Here is a 23875-nt window from a genome sequence, read left to right on the forward strand (position 1 = left end):
TATATATATATATATATATATATATATATATATATATATATCTATCAGGTTGGATTCCTCTGAGAAAAAAATTGCAGTGAGAATATAATAAGGGATCTCCACCAAATGATCAATCTTAATTGAAGATCAATATTAAGAAAATATGTTACATGACCAATTCCCCTATTAAGCGCAATTCATAGGGTGGGGTGATATTCAAAGTGATCAATGGTCCAAATCCATTCTTAGGTTTCTCACTTTAGTTCTTATTTCTGTCTCTCTCTCTCTCTATACACACACACTATATATATATATATACACAGAAATCCCATATAGTTTTAGAAAAAGGTTTCAATAAGTTTATATCCTTAGACTTAGAAAAACATTATGTAATTTCTAGCAAGTTATCTTAGACTAGAACCAACATGGTTAAACAGGTGATGAAAATTTTCTCCTTGTTTAACATTTACAAAATAACACAAAAAAATAAACAAATCTATTACCATTGTAACCAAAAACACTTTTATCCTTTAGACTTTTAGTCCATGGACCAAACAAATATATTTTCTCTTTCTCCTGTAGACTAGTCCTCGTACTCGGTCTCCTCGTCGTCGTCGTTATCATCACCGCCATACCTCCACCCATCCTCACCATTATCACCGCCACGATCTTCTTCAGTCTCCTCACTGTCTTCTTCCTCCTGCACTTCTTTAACCACCGGCCATGGCTGCTTCTTAGCGGCAGCAGCAGGTGGTGGTGGCTTGCGCTTCACAGCTTTCGCTGGCGGAAGCTTTATGGTGGGTTTGGGCCGGTTCTGTTTATGGGATTTGGCATTTCCACGTTTCACAGCATATCCTTCGTGGTCACTGCCGGCATCCATGTCAGTATCGTTGTTTTTGTTACGGGCGTTTTTGGGATTATCGTCAGGGAAATGACCAGGGTGTTCTCGTCTTAAATGGAGGTTGAGCTTGTATTCATGTATGTAAGCCTTTTCGCATCCTTCGTATGGACAGGCGTAAGGGCGGTCAGATGATGCAGTGGCGTAAGTGGCGGTTGCAGCCGCCTTTGGTGGCTTGGGAGGTGGTTTTTCGACAGGTTGGACCTGGACGTACTTGGGCGCAACTTCAATCAAGTTGTTATTGCTGTTCTGCTGGAATTTTGAAAGACAAAAATATCCTTTTAATTAGTCTCGTACATACAAGATGAATGATCACACAAAATAATGTTAACACCAATATTAATCGCATACTGATATGAACTTCATGATTCTCGCAAGGGTGCATTTAATACGCAGATACGGCAGGACAGGATTGGACTAGCGAGAGCAAGTAGGGCTGTAAACAAACCAAGCGAACACGAACGGAGGCTTGTTTGTGTTCGTTCTTTTAACTTAACCAAACAAACGAACAAACACAAACAGTAAACAACAGAATATTTTGTGTTCATGTTTGATCGTTAAGAAAATCTGTTTGTTCGTGTTCGTCTATGTTTGTTTGCAAAGATGCTAAACGAACCATAAACGAACGAACATAAACAACGAACACAAATATACCACCATTACTCATCATTTCATTCCTAAAAAACATAACAAAATGAAAAACCGGGGTATATTGGAGTGATAGAAAAGGAATTCTAAAAATTCAATTTAATTAACGATTTCACATATTAATGTCATAATATATAAATATATTTATATAAACAAACATAAACAACATTAACAAACACAAATGAATGAATGTTCACGAACGTAAATGAATGAGCAGGATCATTGTTCATATTCGTTTATTTATTAAATAAATGAACTTCCCGCTCAATGGTTCATGAAGAGTTTGTTGAACATTCATTTTGTTTACAGTCCTTAGAGTGAGGTAGGCAGGTGAAAGAATTATGAAAGGTTTTAGGATTTCAATTTGACATTTTGACATGGGTAGTTTAATAATTACCAACTTTTTGTTCCACCTATTTTGGTGGAGAGGAAAAAAATGCATTTTTATCGCACTCATTATTTGTCTTGTCACAGTCTAATGTCGTGCCAAATCAATGGTAACTATGAATACGAAGCTAAAGGATGATCGAACCTTTTCATGATGAGACATAATGTGATTCTTTAGCTTGTATTCATGAGCATATCTCTTGCCACATTCTTGGTATGGGCAAATATGATAGTTCTCTTGAGAATGTGTCTTCATGTGTGACCTCAAGTTGAAATCCAACGAGAACGCCTGCAAGAATATGGAGAGGTGACGTAAATAGATCATCCGAGTTGGTATTTATAAGACAGTAAATTTGTTTTACCGCCACCCAAAACCAATTTCTACAAATAACAGGTGGGCAAGAAAAACTAGAAGTTGCATAAGTTGGTTTGAACCAACAAACAACAATCCCAGTTCTAGGTTTCTCTAGTTTAGAATATTGGTTCCCAGCAAGGTCCAGTACAGAACCAGTTAAGATTGGGCTGAACTAAGGGCTTGTTTGTTAGCAGCTTGATGAGCTTAATGGGATTCGTAGTTTATTTAGTCAGTTATATTGATTGTTTGGTAGTGGCTTATTCAGTAAGCTTCCAGGGGGAGCTTTATGCAGAATGCCAAGTTTTCCTAAACCTGCCCCTCCCATTTAAAAAATACACTCCTTCCATTTATGAAAAGACCCTCTTGGACAAAACCCTTCTCAATCCATATAGACAGATTAATCCACACATACAAATTTAAACCATACATGAATTAATGAAAAACCAACCAAACAGCCCCTAACTTATTCCATTTCTCAGTTATGGATTGGTCTGGTTTGGATTGATGCAGAGACTATGGAAGACATTGATAGGGAGCAATAGAGTAATCACCTTACCGCAACCTTCATGCGGACAAATAAAATCTCTCTCGCCTGTATGGATAAGAAAATGTCTCTTTAACTTCGAGCTATCCAAAAATTTCTGCAGAATAACCCAAAGTTTCGATGGCTGATGGATTAACCAAAAAAAAACATATACTTGATGCCACATAAAATGTCGATATGTCATCATCAAGATTAGGATGACAAAGAAAGATACAGAAATGATTACCTTTCCACAATTCTCATAATGGCATATATACTGTCTCTCTCCATGAATATGAGAATGCTTCCTTAGAGCCCCGGCATCGATAAATGTTTTCCCACAGCCTTCGTAGCTGCAGAGGAAAAGAACTTCAGTAGTTGGTTCGGGTTCAGGTTCAAGTACAGCCTCTGGATTTTTTGACTTCTCTTTCATGGCCTTCATTTGAGCCTCTAGTTGCACATACACAAGAATAAGCACAATAGCTGAGTATAAGGGACTCAAAAAAATCTCTCTTCGTCCTATGAACTAAGCACTACACTATGACGGCTAACTATATCAAATCCTTTAGCGACCAATCGGTTAACAGCCGACCGCTCTACCACTGAGCTACTGACTTACAAATAGTGCTATAACACGCCCACTTAATCAAACTACTTGTGAGAGTCGGAATTTGAAGAGCTGGAAGAACTTAGTTAATCTTGTTGAAAGTTGAAAAAACAATTTTGTGCAACTGGTAATTCCCTCAGAAAATATATCTGAAAGTATTGCTTGTTTGATTGATAACTACTAACCTGTGACCCATTTCATAACGAAGCATTTTCCACCTGTTGCTACAACATCCTGGGGTACCCTGGGCGAATAATAACCAGGTTAATCTGAAGGTCGGCAACAACTGAAAGAAGATATACACCCAGCACATGAAGAACTGAAGGAGAAATTTATTGGATTGCTTGCATGACATTTAAACGGGAATCCACAGAATAATAAGAAGATAGAAAAATCCAAACCATCAAAGGATGACATATTTGTTTGGATTGATAATCACACAAACAATAATAGTTGCAAGAAATGGAAAATCAAACACACGGAATTCACATGGTTCGGTAATTCGCCTATATTCGTAAGTTGTTGCTATTATTCTTATCACATAGTATATAAATTTGGTAGTATATAAAAAAAATAGCCAGATTCCATTGTTTATAACAGAAATTCACACACAAGAAGATGGGACAAACAAACAGTTTCCCTAACCATATGAAATAACCCCTTTTTGACAAATTTGGATCCGCAAAGCAGTGGTCCAGTATACAGTCTTGAATAGGCTTCTTGTCCAACATCTCTGCAAGGATTTCTGTTTTCTTTCCTTTTGACAGTCCTCTTTCATGGACAAGGACCTCACCAGTGGATCAAGATACGTTTTTAATCTCTTATGGAGGAGAAATGCAGTCATTTGCATATAATTGAAATCCTCACTTGGTTTGTGAAAAGTTTAAGGTAAAGAAAACAAAAGAAAAGGTGCACCAAGCCTCAGTTCTCAGGCAACATTAAGCAACTCAATCATAGAAGTTAAAACCAAACTGCTGACACTTTAAGCTGCTTTTGTTGCCTTCAATATTTCTCGTCAATAACTCAATATAATCATAATGGCAGGATATCAGATGCTATGTAATATATCAGAGGAGGTTGTTCTTCATCATTTTGAAAGATGACCTTCACCCTAACCGTTGTCAACCAGCCGAAGCAACCATTCAATCTCCATGCAAACAGTAAGGTTACTCCTTTGTAATTAGAAGGTCATAGGTTCAAGTCACAAGACCTCTTTTCAGAAGACCAATGGAATGGTTGTATAAAAAGACTTCCCTCTCCAACCCTTTCAAAGCTGAGAACCTCAATGCACTTGCAAACCCTTTAATCATGTTAAAGGATGGTTCACTGAGAGATGCATAATTGTTTCTACAGTTTTCTGCATTCGTCCTCTATGCACATAAGTGACATAAAAGAAAATGCAGAGCATTTTAAGTGAAATTTCAATTTGATTTTCCTTTGTCTTCTTCGCACCTGTTATTATGTCTTCCAATTTTCCTTTGACCTTGTCTTTAGCATGTTTTACATCTTTTGACACCCCTTTTCATATCAAACCAACAGTGCTGTATGGAGAACAACAATCAAACAGATGATATGAACCTACCAATCCTTAACATCCAGAGAAGACGGTATCTTATTACTTTGTTCAATTGTAAAAGCCCGGATACAAGAACGAACATCAAAATTATTGATTCAAATAGTTGCATAAAAACATAATTGGAGAAAACAAATGTTTCTACACAGTGCAAATACAAAATAAAAAACTAATCTAGTGCGTATTTCATATCTAATTTACTAATACTACCCGGATTCTCCCTTTCGATTTCCACCAAACCTTATCAATTGAGAATCATAAAATAACAAACAATCACATACTCCATACACAAACACACACACTCACAGATATAAACGTATGTATATCGATATATAAACACAATTAAGATGGTTCGTTGGTTTACCATTCTTTGAACCACTTAACAGCAGGAGTTTTGGACTTGATCAACGGACGGCGTTCGAAGAGATTGTGGAACGACTGATGCTCCATAGCTGTGATCGGATTAATGAGTGATTCTACTAATGGAATTCAGTGACTTGACTGTCGGTGGATTAGGGTTTTGATTTATATAGATGGAGGTTGAATTTGGGGATGCGTCGGCGACAAAATAGACGAAAACCGGAAAGTCTGTAGACCGGCAAGAAGGCATGGCGTAGAATTTGTGATTTAGGTTGTTCGGGTCAAGATCCAAGTTTGGTTGATAACCGGTTTATGGTTATTTACATATAGACCCCTTCTTCTTTGGTTATATTGCAAACTATTGCCCTAAGTAAGTTCCCGATTTGGTCCACAAACTATATCATTTTTGATAAATTTGGCCCTTAATTTTCATTTTTGATAAATTTGGCTCTTAATTTTCATTCAATACAAATTTGCGACTGAAGTGGGCAGAATTATCGAGTTTAGTTTTTTCAACTAACGTCATTTTTGATCTCTGCCTCTAACGAACGTTCATATAATCGTTAACTGGAGTTCATTTTTTTTACATATTTTAATCTTATTTTTTATTAACAATTTATAACTTTTTATATAGTCCACTAAAATCATGTCACATTCCTACTCATCACTTATAAATAATCTCCGACTTCTTTAACCATTCACCACCTCGTGAAACCTTTTCCACCAGTGACCCTCCGGCCTTTCTCCACCTACACTTCCTGTTACAGTCACCAAATTCGAATTCAAAATTTAAATCCAAAATACAATAGCTAAAATGTCTCTCATTTAACTGGACTCGACATACTACCTTAACGGGTGTTAGTTAGAAAAACCAACAATTTGATTTTACATACGTCGAAAACAAATCTATAATAAATAAGATTAGAAACTAAATTTGTTAAAAATGAATAAATTTAGGGACTAAATCCGAACTTTGCTCTTTTGAAATTATGCATTGTATCGTCCTATTGGGAATTAGTTTACATTTTTAAATGAGTAAAGTTCAATTTTGATCCCTAATATTTGTAATTTTTAATGAACATCGTTTCTAAAGTTTAAAATTTTGGATTTGGTCCCTCAATTTGTTAACTCCCAATGATTTTGGCCCCCTATATGACGTTCACTAATTTTTTCCGTTAATTCAGCTAAATAAAGGGGTGCTTAGTCATTTTTACTACTTTCTTAATTTTTATATCAAAATTAAAAAAACATATCATAATTATTTAAATGTAAATTGTAGAAAAAAAAAGATAATCACTACCTTTCATTTTTTTTTTTTTTTTTTTTTGTTTTACATTTTAAAATTAAAAATATAATATGATTTTTAATTTCAATATTAACGAAAACAGTGAATGAATAAAATATCTCTTTTGATTAGACTTAACGAAGAAAGTTAACGACCGTTAAACAAATAAACCAAAACCATTAAAAATTGACAAATATGATGGATTAAACCCGAGTTTTTAAAATTTAAGAACGGTGTCTATAAAAAAACTAAAATTTTAAGGGACCAAAATTGAACTTTACTCCTTTTAAAGAACATAACATTATCCATGAAAAAATTGATTTCGAATAAGGACCTGCAAACTGAAGTTCGGTGAATCCTTCACAGCTTCATCTTCTCAAATTCACTCTTACGAATTACAGACTTCTCAATCATCAATAGCCACCATGAACAATGGAGTTCTTCAAAAACCCAAAACCCTTTTTCCAATCCCCTTTGCCCCCACCGCCCCCCTTCACCACCCCAACAAAATCCACCTTTCTTTTTTCTCAATCCAACCTCCCAAACTCCATTTACTCTCATTTCATATCAAATTACCATCTGCTTACCCTGTTTTTGCCTCGAGAACGCCAGTTAAAGGCGAAATCAGCATGCCTGGAACGGAGAATTTCGATTTCGAAGATGAATTTGAGGGGGAATTCGAAGAAGAAGATGAAGACGAAGACGAAGAGGAGGACGAAGGGATTGTTGTTCCATTGAGGAACATGAGAGAGTGGACTCAGAACAAACCACGAGGGTTTGGTGAAGGGAAAGTTTATGATACGAGCATCGAGGATAAATTAATGGAGGAATTGGAGCAGAGTAGGGTTGCTCAGCTTGCCAATGTTACTAACCTCAAGAACAATCCCGAAGATGGAAACCCTAAAGGAAAGCTTCCAAAACAGAAAGGTTTAGTTTATTCAACTTATTCATAATTGTTTGTGAATCTTCTCTTTTCTTGAATTCCGTATTTGCAAACGTTAAGAACATAGTCAAAATGTTTTGTTTTTAATTTCAAAATTGATGTGATATCTGAAAATTTTAGAGGAATATGTAATGACTGCATTGAGAAGGGCCTGTTTGTTAGCAGCAGCTTAATGTGGTTAATGGGACTAACAGCTATGCATCACTGTTTGGCATTGGTTTATGATATAGAAAGTTATATGGAGGAGCTTTATGCCAAGTTTTTTCTAAACATGTCCCTTCCAATTTAAAGAACACACTCGTTCCATATATAAAAAAACCCTCTCAATCTATACAGACAGATCAACACTGACAACTTTATTCGTGTGGACCTTGATAGAAAACCAACCAAACATAAACCGTACTATGCTATGGTGAATAATAAATTGTAATATTCTGGCCAACCATACCAGATATTGTCAGTTTTATCCACACTTGGACTGACAGTTTTAAAACACGGATGATAGAGGAGGTATTCAGCCCTTTACAAGGCAATATTTGTTCCCCAAGCCAACCGAACATGGGAGGTTGCGAAGTAGTGTCATTTTTGGGCCTTTTATATTAAACCAATTGGGGTTTGCTATGCACATGTAGAAGCTTTAGTATATTACTGCTTCTATTATGTGAAAATACGAGGAACCCAGTTAGATTACCCTCCAGGATCGTCTTTGAGGAGAGAAGGGAGGTTCCAACATATACTTAAAAGAAATGGTTCTAGTTTAGCCATGTGAGACTCCAACACGCCCACTCCGATGAAGGCTAGACAGGAACATATTGTTGGTGTTTAGAGGGGGCTAGACGGGCACAGATTGTACTAGGGTGTACAGTACCAGAGTGGTAGACCTTGGGTTTCTATACAGATCATCAAATATCATGTAAACGGAGAAAATTAATGTTTCTAAGATTGTTTGTCTTTTACATGTCATGTTGTTGCACTATACATCCATCTTATTGCAAACAAGGAACTGAAATTTCACATTTTGGGCGATTTAGTCAATTTAGCATAATCTATACAGACAAAGTAATCCATACAGACAGACAGCTTTATCCATACAGGGATTAATAGAAAAACAACCGAACAACCCCTTAGTTTCCTTAACAATGGTACCATTACGTTCATTGCACATCCAAAATTTCACAGGTCTGTTGTCTACGAAACTATGGCATGCATAACTAAACCATACTGATCAGATTGTTAAAAGCAGAAAACCATAGTGACTGAAGTAGAGGTTTTGCCAGAAAGATTAATGTTCCATATCGTCTTATTATTATTGTTGTTGTTTTCCAGTGAATGAAGTCGCTCCAAATGGAGTTCGTGTACGATTGGTTCACCTTCCTAAGAAAAAGAACATTCACAGAGACTTGCAAGCGGCTTTTAAACCGTTTTCTGGAATTACCAACATAATTCCAGCCGTTTCTGGGAACGAAAAGACCAGGGAACCTGTTTGCAAGGGCTTTGCCTTTGTTGATTTCAAGTCTGAGAAGGAAGCAAACAGGTACCTCAAGTTACAATTACCTATGTACCATTATCGTCGTTACAAGTTGATACTGTTGTTCCGTGCCCACAGGGTTCTCTTATTTCGTCGTAATGGCAACCGTACAGAACCAACCATCCATATTTTATTCATGATGAATGTTGTGATAGATATTCATGAAGAAAATTACATAATGAAAATACACGAAACTAATGATAAAAATGAATGATATTCATGATGTATAATGTTAATGATTATTTTAATAAGGTTATTCATTGTGAATAATACATAAGTAATTGGTTTCCATGTTTTCAAAATATTTATGGTTCTCATTTGAACTTTCCCCTAACAAATAGTCGAATAAATTTTGTAGTAAAAACCAATCATTTTGAATAGAAACGGACCCAATAATTTTTGGATACTGTGGCACCATATAAAACGGTTGCACCTTCTAGAATAAAACGGTTGCACCTTTCACGAACCTAATTTTTTTTACCTTACCACGGTGGAACAATACGGTGGCACGTGCCACCTAACCACCCCTCTAGGTCCGTCTATGATTTTGATCTCAAATATCAAAACTTTTATGCAAGATCGCTCTTGATGCTGAAGCATGTCTTTTGTCAGATTTGTGAATACGTTTTCTACACAGCCCATTGCTTTTGGCAAGGTTCAGAAGCAAATCAAATGTGAGATAATGAAATCAAGCTCCCCGAATCCAGTTTTGATTAAACCGTCCGTTCATAAAACAGGAAACCCTCTTCCAATTTCGGATCCTGTTACTGAAATACCATTAGACCCATACGTGGAGGATGCTGCTTTCGATAAGTTCAGTAATGGCGATGATACAAGAGATGATGATCTTGTATCAATAACCAATGATGAGGATGATGAGAAACCGAAAAATCATGATGATGTGGTTCAAGAAAAACAGGAACCTGAAACAGGTTCAGAGCCATCAAAGAAACCGAAGAAAGTTAGAGAAAAGGGGAAGAAGGTGATGACGGCTAAACGGAAAGGAGAGAATACACCGAAACTGAACATTCCCGGATCTGCAAACAGGTCGACGTTTCGTGTTTTACATAATAAACCCGTTTTTAGTTCGGTGGTTAACAATGTGTTGATGGTGCAGGTTGAAGATGAAGGAGAAGGCTTTGCTTTCTGGTGTTTTTTCAAAATATGGTGGCAAATCTGCCATGGCTGTTGCCAAAGGAACAGAGGTGGTTGCTGATCAAGTTCAGTGAAAGAAAGAGATTTTGTTTTTTGTATTCTGTAGAAATATGAGAATCTTGGTGACTGTTCATTGTAGTGGTAAAGTTGAATAGTTTGATATTCAATGTTTTTGACTTTCCATTGATTCTTTATTTTAAGCAGTGTTTTAAAAGGCTGGTTACGAATACTGTCGTGGTGTGTCGTTGATCGAGGCTTGTCTTTGGTGCCACGTCAAGTCTGTGCCATACCATGGCCATATGCACGGTTTTTATATGGAGTTGTTTGCGTTGTTTGATATTTTTAATGTAATATTTTTTAGTTTTTGGTATATAACCTGATTTAAGTTGTTTAATATATTTATATTGTAATATCCAAAATATAGAAGTTGTTAAGATGAATATAAATTTTCTTTATAGATTTTGACTTTTGATTCTTTATTTTAAATAAATTTGTTGAAAATGCTCTTACTTGTATAAACACGTATTAGTTTGATTTTTTTTAAAGTATATAATATTTATATATGACAAATAAACTTGTATACTCTTATTATTTTGGAAAAGAAGAACTTATAAAAGTTGTGAGCATCTCCAACAAATTATTTTTATAAAACACATAAAATAGAAATTTTGTTTTATATTTTGCTTCAAAAGATTCTCTAAAATAGAGATAACATAGAAAATTCCAAGTTTATATAGTTATCGAAAACTAAAGAGAGATAAATGATTATTTCTTTCATTCATATCACTGATGTTGGGTTACCATTGTTTTATGTAAAGTTTTATTTAAAATTGTATTATGATGCTAAAATTATATAATACGTTAATAATATGATTACTATTGAAATATCTATAAATGTAATTTTTTTAAAGATTTTAGTTTTTAAATTTTAAAAAATTAGTAGACGGACTTAAGGGGTTGTTTGTTTACCTCTTAATAGTTTCATTAAGAAGCAATATCTGAATCGCTAAAAGTTGAATTTTGTTTGACAAACTTTTTTTTTTGTCTTTTAATGGTGCTAAAACGTTCTGAACGATTTTGTATCATGAGTTTCCTTTAACTATTCAACACCCTAATTTCATTTTGAATTATTACCAAACAATTATATTTCATTTTACATTACATTATAAAAGTTTCTTAATTATTATGATCAATTAATCATTTTATACTATTTAATAACTGTCAAATAAACCATTACTTATTTGTGGTTAATGGAAGTTGTGGATTCATGACGTGCTTTGTGAACGCCTTTTTAGGATCATTTATTTAAATGAGTTACCATTGAAGTTCCAAAAAGAAAAAAGTAAATGATATGTATAATTACGAAAACAAATTAAAATAAAAGAATCACAAGAATGATGTATGATTGGTTTGAGTTTGGCTCCAAAAGTCAAAAGGTAATCTGAAACTTTTTTAAATGATATTGAAGAAAAGAGTATTCTAAAAAAATTCATAGAATTAGAGGGCATGGGGACGTAAAAAGGAAAAAAAAGGATGGGTTTCTCTCGCTTTTGGCATACCCTTTTGGTATGAATAGTTTATCAGTCTGGGCATGGATGTCAGTGAAGTAAGACCAAACTCATGAGCTTATTATTCCAGGTCAGAACAAGTTGATAGGATCCTCTTTTTACGTCCCCATACCGCTTGTGGAATGTGGTGACTCCAGGCTATTTGCAAAGCAGGTGGTCGCCCTAAGATTAATCGACTCGCATAACGGGTTGGATATCCATATTTAACGGTTAATTTTTTCAAACATGATTTGTTTAACATCTACCTTATCAGCTACTTTGCTGAGCATAACCTAAATATCACCATGAGTTTAAAGGTTCGCATTATTTCTTATAATAAACTCTCTTTTTCACATGATTTTTAATGATACCACTTTATCCATGGTTAAATTAAAGTCTAGGGACTTTATTAGTCTTAAAAAATGTTAAAACCCAGGGACCAAAGTCGTAATTTACTCTTCTCTAAGAGTACGTTTGAATCTATTTGACTTCTTTTTTAGACGCATGCCCTCCTCTCCTCCCAAACACTCCCTTGAAAACCCTACCGTCGCTCGTCGCTGCTCTCCTCCCTCCTCCCTCCTCCGTCGCCTATAGCGCACCGCTGCGATCCTCTACCTCCGTCCTCCGTCGCCTATAGCGCACCGCTGCGATCCTCGACCTCCGTCCTCCGTCGCCTGTAGCGCACCGCTACGATCCTCTCCCTCCGACCTCCGTCGCCTGTAGCTCACCGCTGCTTTCCTCTCCCTCCGTCCTCCGTCGCCTCTAGAGCACCGCTGCTCTCCTCTCCTCCATCATCCGTATCTAGGGCATCGCTGCCCTCCTCCTTCCCATCAGAAGACGCAGGAAACGAACTCTCCCGTCCTACCTGCTTCCCTTCTTCTATCTGGTACGTTTACTACGTTTTACGTCTATCTGCTTACATACATATATTCTACCTTCTCATTGAAACAATTTTCAAATTAGTTATCCTGGTTTCAGAAGTATCCTAATTTATACGGTTTCCGTGTGGCGATCAACATTTCTTAATTTCAATTCTAGGGTTCGATTTTTCTTCAAAATAAGTCTAAGTGCTGAGCCATAGACCTAGAAGTGAAAGAGCCCAAAGGAAAAATGGATCCACAACCGAACACACTGCCGCCATCGCCGGTTCACAAGAGCGATGCAGATGAAGATGATGAGAACGTCAAACAGCTCCAACAATGCTCTTCTCTGTATTTACTATTACAAGTAAAAATGTGGTCCAATTCTTCATTTACTAGAGATTGCAAAACCCTAAAAGCGAAATAAGAAATTTCATGTTTACAAAATATTGCAGGATTGTCTTGTCAATTCCAATAGAAACTGGAAGGCTTGCCAGAAAGGTATGCTCCTTGTTTCTTCCTAATCTCACTCCACAAATAAACAAGGGTGTGTTTTTGTTTCATGTTTGCCATCAAAACATCAATGGTGATCATATTTGCATCCATTTCTTAATCTGTAATACCTCTTTGGAAAATAGTATGTATGTGTTTTGTAGATATGAGGTGTAGGTTTCAAAAAGTCACTTAAACGATCTTCGATAAAATTTCATGTAATACTTGTTGATTGTTTTCGAGTTCTAACAATATTCTAACTTGTTTACATTATGCATTGACAGAGGTTCAAGATCTCAAAACCTGCAATGAGAGAAGACAAAGTGTCAAAAGGCACACACATGGTGGAAATTAATGAACATTTACCTATTCGGATTTTTGTGTCGCATTTTCTTATTGTTGTTATAGAGAACAGTTGACTTGACTTTTTCATCCAATTTGGAGATAGGTATGTTTTATATAACCTTCCCGACTTGTTTAGGATCAAATTAACCAATTCATGAGATGGATGGAGGATCAACAAATCCATATATACGAAGTTGTGTGGCAATAACGTATATGCACGCAGTTCTTTGATAGCATTAACATATCTTACATGAATGCGTAGTTTTTTTCCATATATTCTTAATGATTTTCTATAGAATGATTAGGAGTCCCTTTTCACTTTTTAGGTATTGTTTGATTACAGTTCAAGGATGCCATTTAGAGTCTGCCTCTGATTTGGTTAAATATAAATGTTCTTTGGTTAAATTTAATTACGTCTAATTCATTCCAAACCTTTTTGAATAGCTCATATATAGGCGATAAGCCGATAACCATACCATTCAGAGATGTCTTATTTCCATGATTACCCTTGAACCAAGGTGCACATCTGTGTGTTCTTTTTTTCTTACCTCACATATTTACTATGTTCCTACTGTCAACCCAACGTTCGATCTTGTCTTGTTTTGTGTGGATTTTACAATCTGGTGTTAGATTTGCTTTGGTTCTTGGTTCAGTTTTATAAGTTAGTGTTGATTTTGCAGTTGAATTTTCAATTTTGCTTTGTTGCTTGTCGTGCATCAGGCCAAAGGATAGATGTAAAATTATGCAATAGTCACCTAGGTGTTTGTGGAAATGCGAAGGAGAAAATTAGTGCAACAATAGAAGAAAATTGTCCCTTGCTATCAAGGGACACCTAATTTTTTCTGTGTCTTGTTTTTGTAATTGGTGCACATTTCTTTATTAAAAAGAAATATGCAAGGTACATCTGATATTGTAACCAGTATTGTGTTTTCCAAATGTGTAATCTTTTCCTCTCTGTTGATTTTATACCATTTGAGGAGGGATGTACCTTGTGGTAAATGTGATGCTTCATATTACAATGGTAAAACAATGTGCAATGTGGTTGCAGACCTTTACAATTGAGGTCGTGAAATCATTACCCTATGTGCTAGTGATGCTATAAATGCATTATCCTTGATGACTGGAAAGTTTTTCTAATGTGATCCTTGATGTTAATTAGCTAATGCATTTGATGTGTCTTTATTTCATTGTGATCTGCCTAAACTACTTGATACTTGAGGTTCTCATTTTGCAAAATAAGTGGTTTAATGGGAGTCTGCCAATGAAAGGTGAAGTACTTGATCTTCTCTATGAGTCTTGTCTAAAAATTGGTATATCTGACAATCTTTCACTCTTGGTACCGTTACTTATTTTGAATGTAGTGTTTACGTTTTTTTTCCTCGGGGGATCTTAGGTTTAAGTAATAGCCTATTTATTGGGTTTATTCTTTCATTGATAGAAAGTATCATATTTGGCTCAGAATGATCTCGTTTTCAAAAAACTTATCCTTTTAAAGCAAGTTATCCATGGTATCTTGCATTATTGTTAAAAGTATATGGAAGAACAGAAGGTTGAAACGTTTTGAATTTGCAAGTTTGGTTTTATTGCAGTTGCATAAATCTGGAACGCATCTTGATCAAATGGTTGATTAAGAATTATGCATCGAATAACATGCAGGTAACTTACCTTTAGCATGTAAATCAGATCTCTGGAATTTTATTTATTGATAGGTTTTACATGTACATAAAACATTATGAAGCCATGGTTTTAGTATCATGAAACTTGTTCTAGCTTTTGGATTGCATTAGTGTGATTTAGAGATGAAAGCTTATCCTGTTACTAATTAGCGTGTCTAGCAAGTCGTAAAGTCCTGCACGAACAATATGCTATGTTGGTCTTCTTTGCTATCATCTCTTTATCCTTCACCAACTGTTAAGGGTTGTACCAATTTGGTACTGTAGGTGCACAATTGTAAGGAGTCGTTGCCGGCTAGAGGGATTGAGAAATTAATAGAGTACAAAACTTGTTTTCAGACTTTACAGTGTTCTGATTGTTTAGAGGGCGATCGTGGGTAGATGGGCAGGACCACTAAAAAGAAGTCTCGTCTGGTCAATGTGGTTCGAAACAAGTGCAAATTCAAAATATTTTAGCTTATTGCTTCCTCCATATGTTCTTAATAGTAATGTTGCAAAGATGTTATGGATAGCGTTGAAGGGATAAATATGAAAATGAGATTATTTTGAGCAAAATATAATACTTTTCAGATATGATATTGGCTTTATTGATGAATGGATAGACTCGATAGTAGTTTATAGCACAAATCTAAGACCTCTAAATTAGGAAAATATGCTAAATCTACGTTCAAATTAAGTAATGGTAGCAAGTGTTCAAGACTGTTATATATAGCAAATAGCAATTATTGTGCAGTATTCAAGAAGGAGATCAAGTATTTCACCTGATATCTCATTGATCTAGAAGACGATAATGAGGTTRCTACTAATTGAAAGAAACTATGCCTTTTATTGGTGTGGTCTTATTTAGCTCACTTGGATCGCCATAAGTGTTCTCCGACTCAGTGATCACTTTCTTTCGGTTGGTTTAGATATGGTTGTCCTTGTGCTAGTATCAACTTGTATTTGTTGTGTTGCAGGAGATAATGGTTTAGACTTTTGACAATGGTTTAAGACTTTTGTTGGTGAGTGCTGACCAGGAGATGATGGTTTAGACTTTTGATCTTCATTTTCAGTGTTTTTGAATTTTAGATTGTGCTGATGACAATTTTCTGCCAATTTTTTTGGGAAATTTTGATCATTGAAGAGTAGGATGATGATATGGATTGGTTTTTGTAGTTGGTATTAAAGTTCTTCTGCATTGAGGTTTCACTTTCTCTAACCTCAATAAAGTTTGTTATACATCACAGTTTGAGATGTTAATGTACCTATCCGATACTTTTTCTTATGTATTTTTCTTGTGTTTTGCTCATCATATGTTAATTTGCTCACACTCTTGTACAATGGTCATGGTCTTCTCGAATACAACTGTTCCATCTTTTGAGGTAGAAGTTAGACGTGTGCATCTCAACGCTCCATATCCTACTTTTGAGTGAGATTTGCTTTGTTTGGTTAGGGGCTGTTTGGGAGTTGCTGAATGGTTTGGTACAGAATGATTAAGAGGCTTTCATGATATAGTGCAAAAGAAAATATAATTGTTTGATAATTGTTTACAATGAAATTAAGACGCTGAATGGTTAAGGGAGAACCATGATACAAAATCATCTAGAGGATTTTAGAACTATTAAGAGGCAAAAAAAAATTACCAAACAAAATTCATCACTTAAAGATTCAAAGACATTTTCTTAATAGAACTATTAAGAGGTAAACAAACAATCCCACTAATCATGTCACAGGTGATGGAATTGTGGTTTTTAAACATGCTATGAATATTGATGTTGTTAAGTAATTGTTTTGGAAATTAAATATGTTTGTGTGAGGTTTAATCATTTGAGAACTTCATATATTGTGATAGTTGCGACAATTATTATTGTAAGGTATTGTTTTACATGATTTTTATTTATTTATTTAAGATTATGATTTAATATATCAATTAACATATCTATTTTTTATGATGTGTATTTGGTTCACACTGTGAAACTTTTTAGTTGTATTTTTTGTTTAACAAACATATATAAAATGTTCACATTATGAAACAAAAATATGTAAAATACAAACATATTATGAAATAGATATATGTTAATCGATAAATTATATCCAAGTCATAGATAAAAAATGATAATGTAAAATTGTACATAATGAACCAATTTTCAAAATTTTCATAATTTTATGGGTTCTAAAATTAGACTGTTTGTTTCTGGTACGTGTATTTCTTTGACTTTATATTGATATTAAAAAGTATTTTTCTACAAAATTTGTTGTACCATTTAACTAAAAAAATATATCTAAAGACATCATTTAAATCTACAGGAAATATATATGTAACAATTGGTATATCATGTTCAAATATAGAAAAACATAAAGGAGATTTTTTAGGGTTTCCTGATATGATATCTAATAAATCAATTTTGACGTAGAGAAATAAAAGTTGTAATGAAATCGGTTTGAATACCTAAATTACAATAGTCCTCATGATTAGCATTTATACCTGAGTCGTATGACTTGAACTAGAAAATAATTGTAGAGGGACGTTTATCGAGTCATTTACTTTATCGGATGAACATAATAAGGATCGAGATCTTATCCGTCAAAAACAATGATAATGTTGGAGAATTTTACTGGTGACGATGACGACTCTCTTACTCTATATGTTGTTGCATATGATATTATTAACTACCACATTAAATTAAATTAAATTAAATCAAATTAAGAGTCCTAAACCTTTATAAGATTCTTTAACAATATCCCGATAGTATGGATGTTTTTTTTTCTTAAGGACCAAAAGTGAATATTTGGAATAGTTGGAGGACTATTTTCTTGATTCACTCTTTTTTATATTTTACGTATCTAAAACCTCCGATAAATCCTAAATCCTGTATCCTGTATCCTGTGGTCTGCAGTGGAGTCTAGACCAAGAACGTCTTCTTTGGTGAAGAACACGAGAAATTGTAAATGGGTTTGTGGGTCTGATGGTAGTAGCAGAAACTGCAACAAATCTCAGAGTAATGGAGCAATTATCTGGGGTATATCTTCTTACCGAATCCATTTCTTTTAGTTAAATAGATGCAAAGGTCTCAAGTTGGTGATAAGAAGAATCCATCGTTGCAGAAAATCTGGAGAAGATTTGGAGGACGATGAACTCTTTATTTGCAAGAACGACTGGTCCTATTGTTAGGTTTTCGTTTTGTGGAGTCACCAATTTCACATCGAGAAGAAGATTTGATCGTGTTGCGTTGGGATCTATACAAAATTACGAGTTGATTTCAACGAGGTTTCGTGCTCGGTGCTTCTGTTCTGTTGAAACCGCCGGTGTTGTTAAGTCTAAGAGGAGGAAGAAAGTCTGTAAACCGGCGGCGATAGTGGAGGAAGAGAAGAATGCTTTTTTTGTTGTACGGAAAGGGGATCTTGTTGGTGTGTACAATAACTTAATTGATTGTCAGAATCAAGTTGGATCTTCGGTATACTCTTTTATCATCTCCTCATTTTCCTTAATTTTGAGCACCTTTTCTTCTACTTTTAAGTTAGGGCCTGTTTTTGTTAGCAACTATTTGATGAGCTATAAATAACTATTTGTTAGTAGTTTAATGATATAGAAAGTGGCTTATTCGTTAAGCTTTTAGGTGACTTTTATGCGGAAAAGTATTTTTTTCCCAATCATGCCCTTTTCAGTGAAAAACCCGCTCCTTCCATCTACCAAGAAACCCTATAGGAGTTAAGTTGAGAAGCCTAAAAAATGATCTAAATCCTTAATTGCTTTTAATCTTGTCCCCGTCCCATGAATTGCGCCTCTCATGGGAATTGATTTGGTGTATCTCGGTGCATCTCATGAGTGTTGATCTTCAATTAGAATTGATCCTCCAAGGGCGGAGATCCATTCTAACCTTCTCATAACTTCCTTGCTCACCGGAATCCAACTCTATTATACACACACACACATATGTATATATATACATACTAGAATGATCCTCGTGCAATGCAGCGAGATATATTTTCCTTTTAATGTTTCGTTTTATTTTTTGTCTCTGTTGATATAATATGGTTTATGTGGCTTTGAGAAAAATAATGTTTTTACTTTTGAATAAAAATAAATTTTGAAAAAATGTATCGATATTAATATCAAATTAACTATTTAAAACTTTTCGTTGTTTTGTACAATTTCTTTAAATAGTGAAATAATTTATTTTTGGCTTAACAATCAACTTTTTATAAAGATAATGATTCTGTTAGAACTCAATGACTATCCTAATTATATTTTAGATTTTCTATACTTAAAATGGATGTTTATCCTGTATTTGATTATGTTTATCTGTAGTTAGTTACATGAATTTAAAAATGGAGTTTTAGTAAGTTGTACTTACGTAAAATTACTTGTAATCTTGAATTTTAAGTAATATGCATCAGTGCATAAAAAATGGTTTTTAAGAGTTTTTGTCAAATGCTTTATAATATAGTATAGATATGTGTGGGTGTGTACATATACATAGTCATATAAAGAAGGGTTCAAATGAGATCATCTTCGTTTTATGGAAGCACGAGAATACCCTTCTCCTATAGTCTATCGTCTGTGATGTTATAGTCCACCACATGTGATGCTAAATCAAAGATGGTGGTGACCTAAGGCCATGTCGCCCACACACCACCGGGCCTATTCTTGTTCGAACCTCCGCCTAGTCATATATGTATGTGTGTGTATATATATAGATATATATATATATATATATAGAGAGAGAGAGAGAGAGAGAGAGAGAGAGTGAGGATCATGTTAGAAATTTTCACATTTTTTAGAACATGGGAAGATAACTTTAAGATTGTAACTGTCACATCACCTTCAAAAAAATTGAAATGTTATATTATATTGTATGAATGTTGTAATCTCCACACAATATAAAAGTATCTTCACAGTTCTTACAACAAACATTCACACAATATATGAAAATCTTCACCTTTCCTTAAGCTGTCATGAAAAAGGGTTGTTCTCATTGGAACCCCACGCTACATATATAGGGACTATATATGGCGAATGATTGTGTGAGAAGGAGAGTTGAGAAGCGTAAGAAGGGATCTGGACCCTTGATTACCTTTAATCTCAAAACCACCCATGAAGCGCGCTTGGTACGGGGATTGATTCGGTGCATCTCATCTCGGTGCTTCTCATCCTAATGGTCATCTAAAGGGAGATCCCTTCTTATGCTTCTCACTTTAACTCTTCTTCTCATCGGGACCCAACCCCTATATATAGCGGCAAATCATGCGAGAACCACAAAAGAATTACAAACCCATGAGAACCGATTTAAAAATAAATTTTTACATGATTTTTTTTATCAAATGATATGATTTAAGATATTGTTTCACATATAGTTGTTTCATCATGATTTTTTTATCAAATGATATGATTTAAGATATTGTTTCACATATAGTTGTTTCATCATATGATAGTTTCATATGTATTTGTTTCACCATATGAATATTTTTTATGTCTATTTTTCGTTTCACCAAGTGAACCAAAGAAAAAAGTTTCACATGTAGTTTTTTCGCCAGGTGAACACAATCATGTGTGAAACGATATCTTATATCATAGCTTTTGATGAAAGTTTGTAACCTTTTTGTGGTTCTCATTTGATTATCTTTCTAGATATATATATGTGTGTGTGTGTGTGTGTGTGTATGTATATATATCCAAGCTAGGATATCCATGTAGAAGCTGTATCAAAGGTTCTTGGTAATTGTAGTCTTTCAGCCGATGGTCATCAGGATGTGCTTCAAGTTCCGCCTAATATGTAGCACTTTAAATGTTTCGTGCATAACGTTTAAATAGATTTTCGTGTGTGTTTTCCCGATAGGTATGTGATCCTCCTGTCAGTGTGTACAAAGGTTGCACCATGCCCAAGGAAGCTGAGGAATATTTGGTCTCTTGTGGGCTTAAAGACGCTCTTTATTCCATCAGAGCCAAAGATTGGAGAGAAGAGCTATTTGGAAGACTTGTCCCATGCCCTTTTCAGGTAAGATGCACTACAACTTTAAATGTAAACAAGATAGCTTTAACTGCTTAATTCAATATAATTATCTTCTATGTGCATCATCCACATGTTTCCATTGATGAACCCGAAATAATATTTCAGGAAGTTTTGGGGTCGCAAACTGGGGTAAGTTGGTGTTTCAGGTTAATGACACAACATTTCAATTGTTATACATACAGAGGAGAGTTCAAACCAGAACCATAAAGAACCTGAGAACCAACTATTTTATGTATTATTCATGATGAATAACTCTTAATAATCATATTCTGAGTATTATTCATCGTGAATATCATGCATTTTCATTGTAATAGCTCGCCCCACATGGATAGAAAATGGGATTTGAGGGCTATCAATAACTTTCACTATGGTTTTATGTTGGATCCGAAGTTATTGGGCCAGGCCGTTGCTTTGGGCTTTGGGCTTTGGGGTGTTACATCTATCATGATATTCATCATGAATAAAGCATGAATAGTTGGTTCTCATGTTCTCAAAATATTTACGGTTTTCATTTGAACCTGCCTATGCTTACATTCTTAATTTCTGCAGCTTTGCTATAAGTTTATTGCTTTCTGACCTAATTAATCCATCGTTAATTGACAGCGTGCTTGTATTCTTGAGTTTGATGGTGCATGTAAAGGAAATCCAGGACAATCTGGGGCAGGAGCCGTGCTACGAACTGCTGATGGAAGTTTGGTATACCCTGCAATTTTTTGGGATTTTGTTGTTTCTTTTCTTATAATCTTTAACTGTTCTACCTCTTTCTTTAGTTTTGTAGATTGCGTGAAGGTTTGGGTATAGCAACTAATAATGTTGCTGAATATCGAGCTATGATTTTGGGTTTGCGTTATGCTCTTAGCAAAGGATTCACAAGTATACATGTTTTTGGTGATTCCAAACTTGTTTGCATGCAGGTGCCTCATGCTATTTTCTTCATTTCCTCGTTTTTGTGGGTTTCGTTTTCATTTTTGTCTCACTCACTCCAGTCTGGTCCCAGTCTAATTGCCGCACCATATGTGGGACAAAAGGTCACATTCTGTGCTGTCATGTCATGTCCTGTCCTGTCCTGTATACCAAATTCACCCTTAATCAGTACATTCATATGGGATGATTTCTTCCATCTTGAGGCTATGATTCAACATTTTCTTTCACATCATCTGCCCTAATTTCCTCAAAATGCAGCATGCTGAAAACCATTTTGGTTTACCATCTTATTGCAGCAAAACATGATTGTACTAAAAAGAAAGCTTATTTGGTACAGATTCAAGGTCTATGGAGGGTGAGACATGAAAACATTATCAAGTGGTATGAAGAAGCAAAGAGACTCAAGGATCAGTTTCTCTTTTTCAAGATCAATCATGTCTTAAGGGTACCATCACTTTGAGTTCATTGCTTTAAATGCTACGTTTACTCTCCGTTTTATGGTTGTTAATATTTGAAAATTTCTTCTTCTATATGTTCCCGAAGGACTTAAACTCCGATGCTGATGCTCAGGCCAACTTAGCGGTTGTTCTTGCAGGTCAGACTTCTTTTCTCTTCATGAAACGACTCCGTTTTTGGGTTTCTCTGTTTCTTTTTTCTTATTGCGAGCAAATTTATGCTACTTTGTTCATGAAAACTGTGATTTTTTAACTAAGATGTTAAAGGGCTGTTTACTTTTTTTCTCCGTTAAGTCATGTAAGAGTTAAGTTGTCTGTCTGGATGATAAATTTGTCTATATGAGGGACCGATGGGTTTGAGAGAGGCAAAGAGAGTGTATTGGATTATTTCTGGTATTAATTTGTTTGAGATGGCTTAATGGGGACAAGTGAAGGGTCCTTGCTTCCATATATTAGCCATTTTGGCTTAATGGCTTGACCGCTTGACGATTAAGCCATAAAGAAACACTCCTGTATCCAAGTATGATGGTTTAAAAAGTCGATCAATCTTAAAGCTACTCATCTGCCCATTATGATCGTTGTATAAAAACCAATGATATTGATCTCGATCCACAAATTTCTTTTATTTGTTTTCATCGAAAGACATTTTAAATATTTGACAAATGGTCAATCATTTGCTTATACTTTTTGCCAAGTGAAACAGTTGGTCAGGTCCAGGAGGAGGAGGTCGACCAACAGTTTGGTCAACACGGGCTGAACGGAAAGTCAAAGCCAACAGTCAATGCCGTTTTCGAGCTAAACAGACTTCCGCCTTCAACCCAAGTTTCAGCAGGATGAAGTAATTACCCGTTTCTTTGCAAATCAAATGATTTGCCGCCGTTCTGATCGATAGAAAGAACGCCGACATGATATTATTTTTCTATTTTTGACAATTGATAGTTATATGATGCAAGTTTGATGATCCATTCTCAACAGCGCGTATATCTTACCATTCCAGATCTTATTTTACGTGAGATTTACTGTATTCGTTTGATTTTATTGTTAGTAATACGTACAATATGTGTTTAAACATCAATTGTATAAGGTTATTTTGTTGTAACGAAATGTTACAGTATATAATGAATGGAAGTTCGGTTCGTTTTAAGAAATAAGAATGGAAATGAAAATGTCGGAGGATGAAATGGGTATTATCCATCGGGTTGTTTTATATTTTGTGTTGTTTTGTAACGTTGATGTTTGGTTATGAAAAAAAGGTCTAAGTGAGAAAAATAATGTAAAGTAATGTAACACGGTGTAGAAAAATAATGTTTAAGTACAACTTATTAAAGCTCCATATTTGGATTCGTGT

The 23875-nt window shown here is 35.0% G+C and overlaps 4 protein-coding genes across 7 annotated transcripts; 3 read left to right on the top strand and 1 right to left on the bottom strand.

Annotated features, from left to right (window-relative positions):
• Window positions 1–358: 358 nt before the first annotated feature.
• On the bottom strand, window positions 359–5561 carry LOC112524169 (zinc finger transcription factor YY1-like). 2 transcript variants are annotated; one of them, XM_025133860.1, is made up of 6 exons: window positions 5335–5561; window positions 3583–3641; window positions 3038–3240; window positions 2819–2908; window positions 2058–2201; window positions 359–1126 (listed from the first exon to the last, which is right to left on the bottom strand). In XM_025133860.1, exons 1-6 carry the CDS (start codon window positions 5418–5420, stop codon window positions 563–565), a joined length of 1146 nt encoding a protein of 381 aa, XP_024989628.1. In that variant the 5' UTR covers window positions 5421–5561; the 3' UTR covers window positions 359–562. The 2 variants fall into 2 exon arrangements, with proteins under 2 accessions (XP_024989628.1, XP_024989627.1); XM_025133859.1 differs by having other exon boundaries at window positions 360–1129.
• A 1412-nt stretch (window positions 5562–6973) lies between these two features.
• LOC112524119 lies at window positions 6974–10471 on the top strand. Its single transcript, XM_025133774.1, has 4 exons — window positions 6974–7542; window positions 8885–9092; window positions 9699–10133; window positions 10204–10471. Exons 1-4 carry the CDS (start codon window positions 7041–7043, stop codon window positions 10313–10315), a joined length of 1257 nt encoding a protein of 418 aa, XP_024989542.1. The 5' UTR covers window positions 6974–7040; the 3' UTR covers window positions 10316–10471.
• A 2066-nt stretch (window positions 10472–12537) lies between these two features.
• LOC112524694 lies at window positions 12538–16422 on the top strand. Of its 3 annotated transcripts, XR_003070413.1 has the most exons (5): window positions 12538–12674; window positions 12827–13015; window positions 13104–13149; window positions 13425–13588; window positions 16115–16422. XR_003070413.1 is itself a non-coding variant. In XM_025134640.1 (4 exons), exons 2-4 carry the CDS (start codon window positions 12899–12901, stop codon window positions 13493–13495), a joined length of 234 nt encoding a protein of 77 aa, XP_024990408.1. In that variant the 5' UTR covers window positions 12538–12674; window positions 12827–12898; the 3' UTR covers window positions 13496–13621. The 3 variants fall into 3 exon arrangements, 2 of the variants coding, with proteins under 2 accessions (XP_024990408.1, XP_024990409.1); XM_025134640.1 differs by lacking the exon at window positions 16115–16422 and having other exon boundaries at window positions 13425–13621; XM_025134641.1 differs by lacking the exons at window positions 12538–12674; window positions 16115–16422 and having other exon boundaries at window positions 12756–13015; window positions 13425–13621.
• Window positions 16423–17730: 1308 nt separating this feature from the next.
• Window positions 17731–23671, top strand: LOC112524279. Its single transcript, XM_025134043.1, has 10 exons — window positions 17731–17755; window positions 18035–18157; window positions 18243–18592; window positions 20975–21133; window positions 21212–21277; window positions 21752–21844; window positions 21919–22062; window positions 22410–22517; window positions 22616–22667; window positions 23231–23671. Exons 1-10 carry the CDS (start codon window positions 17731–17733, stop codon window positions 23362–23364), a joined length of 1254 nt encoding a protein of 417 aa, XP_024989811.1. The 3' UTR covers window positions 23365–23671.
• The last annotated feature ends 204 nt before the right edge of the window (window positions 23672–23875 follow it).

This window comes from Cynara cardunculus, assembly GCF_001531365.2.
Source record: "Cynara cardunculus var. scolymus isolate 2C chromosome LG 13, CcrdV1, whole genome shotgun sequence".
Taxonomy (NCBI): domain Eukaryota; kingdom Viridiplantae; phylum Streptophyta; class Magnoliopsida; order Asterales; family Asteraceae; genus Cynara; species Cynara cardunculus.

What these genes read in the sequence shown, in the direction of transcription:
- LOC112524279 (XM_025134043.1), top strand. Translation starts at nt 17,731, where the DNA reads ATGATAATGTTGGAGAATTTTACTG. An exon ending in GAACTGCTGATGGAAGTTTG is followed by an intron (nt 21,845 to 21,918) that starts GTATACCCTGCA and finishes CTCTTTCTTTAG; the next exon opens with TTTTGTAGATTGCGTGAAGG. An exon ending in AGATCAATCATGTCTTAAGG is followed by an intron (nt 22,518 to 22,615) that starts GTACCATCACTT and finishes ATGTTCCCGAAG; the next exon opens with GACTTAAACTCCGATGCTGA.
- LOC112524119 (XM_025133774.1), top strand. Translation starts at nt 7,041, where the DNA reads ATGAACAATGGAGTTCTTCAAAAACCCAAAACCCTTTTTCCAATCCCC. An exon ending in TCTGAGAAGGAAGCAAACAG is followed by an intron (nt 9,093 to 9,698) that starts GTACCTCAAGTT and finishes GTCTTTTGTCAG; the next exon opens with ATTTGTGAATACGTTTTCTA. An exon ending in ATTCCCGGATCTGCAAACAG is followed by an intron (nt 10,134 to 10,203) that starts GTCGACGTTTCG and finishes TTGATGGTGCAG; the next exon opens with GTTGAAGATGAAGGAGAAGG.
- LOC112524169 (XM_025133859.1), bottom strand. Translation starts at nt 5,420, where the DNA reads ATGGAGCATCAGTCGTTCCACAATCTCTTCGAACGCCGTCCGTTGATC. An exon ending in CGTTATGAAATGGGTCACAG is followed by an intron (nt 3,241 to 3,582) that starts GTTAGTAGTTAT and finishes ATGTGCAACTAG; the next exon opens with AGGCTCAAATGAAGGCCATG. An exon ending in ATTATGAGAATTGTGGAAAG is followed by an intron (nt 2,909 to 3,037) that starts GTAATCATTTCT and finishes GTTATTCTGCAG; the next exon opens with AAATTTTTGGATAGCTCGAA.
- LOC112524694 (XM_025134640.1), top strand. Translation starts at nt 12,899, where the DNA reads ATGGATCCACAACCGAACACACTGCCGCCATCGCCGGTTCACAAGAGC. An exon ending in CTCTGTATTTACTATTACAA is followed by an intron (nt 13,016 to 13,103) that starts GTAAAAATGTGG and finishes AAAATATTGCAG; the next exon opens with GATTGTCTTGTCAATTCCAA. An exon ending in CTGGAAGGCTTGCCAGAAAG is followed by an intron (nt 13,150 to 13,424) that starts GTATGCTCCTTG and finishes ATGCATTGACAG; the next exon opens with AGGTTCAAGATCTCAAAACC.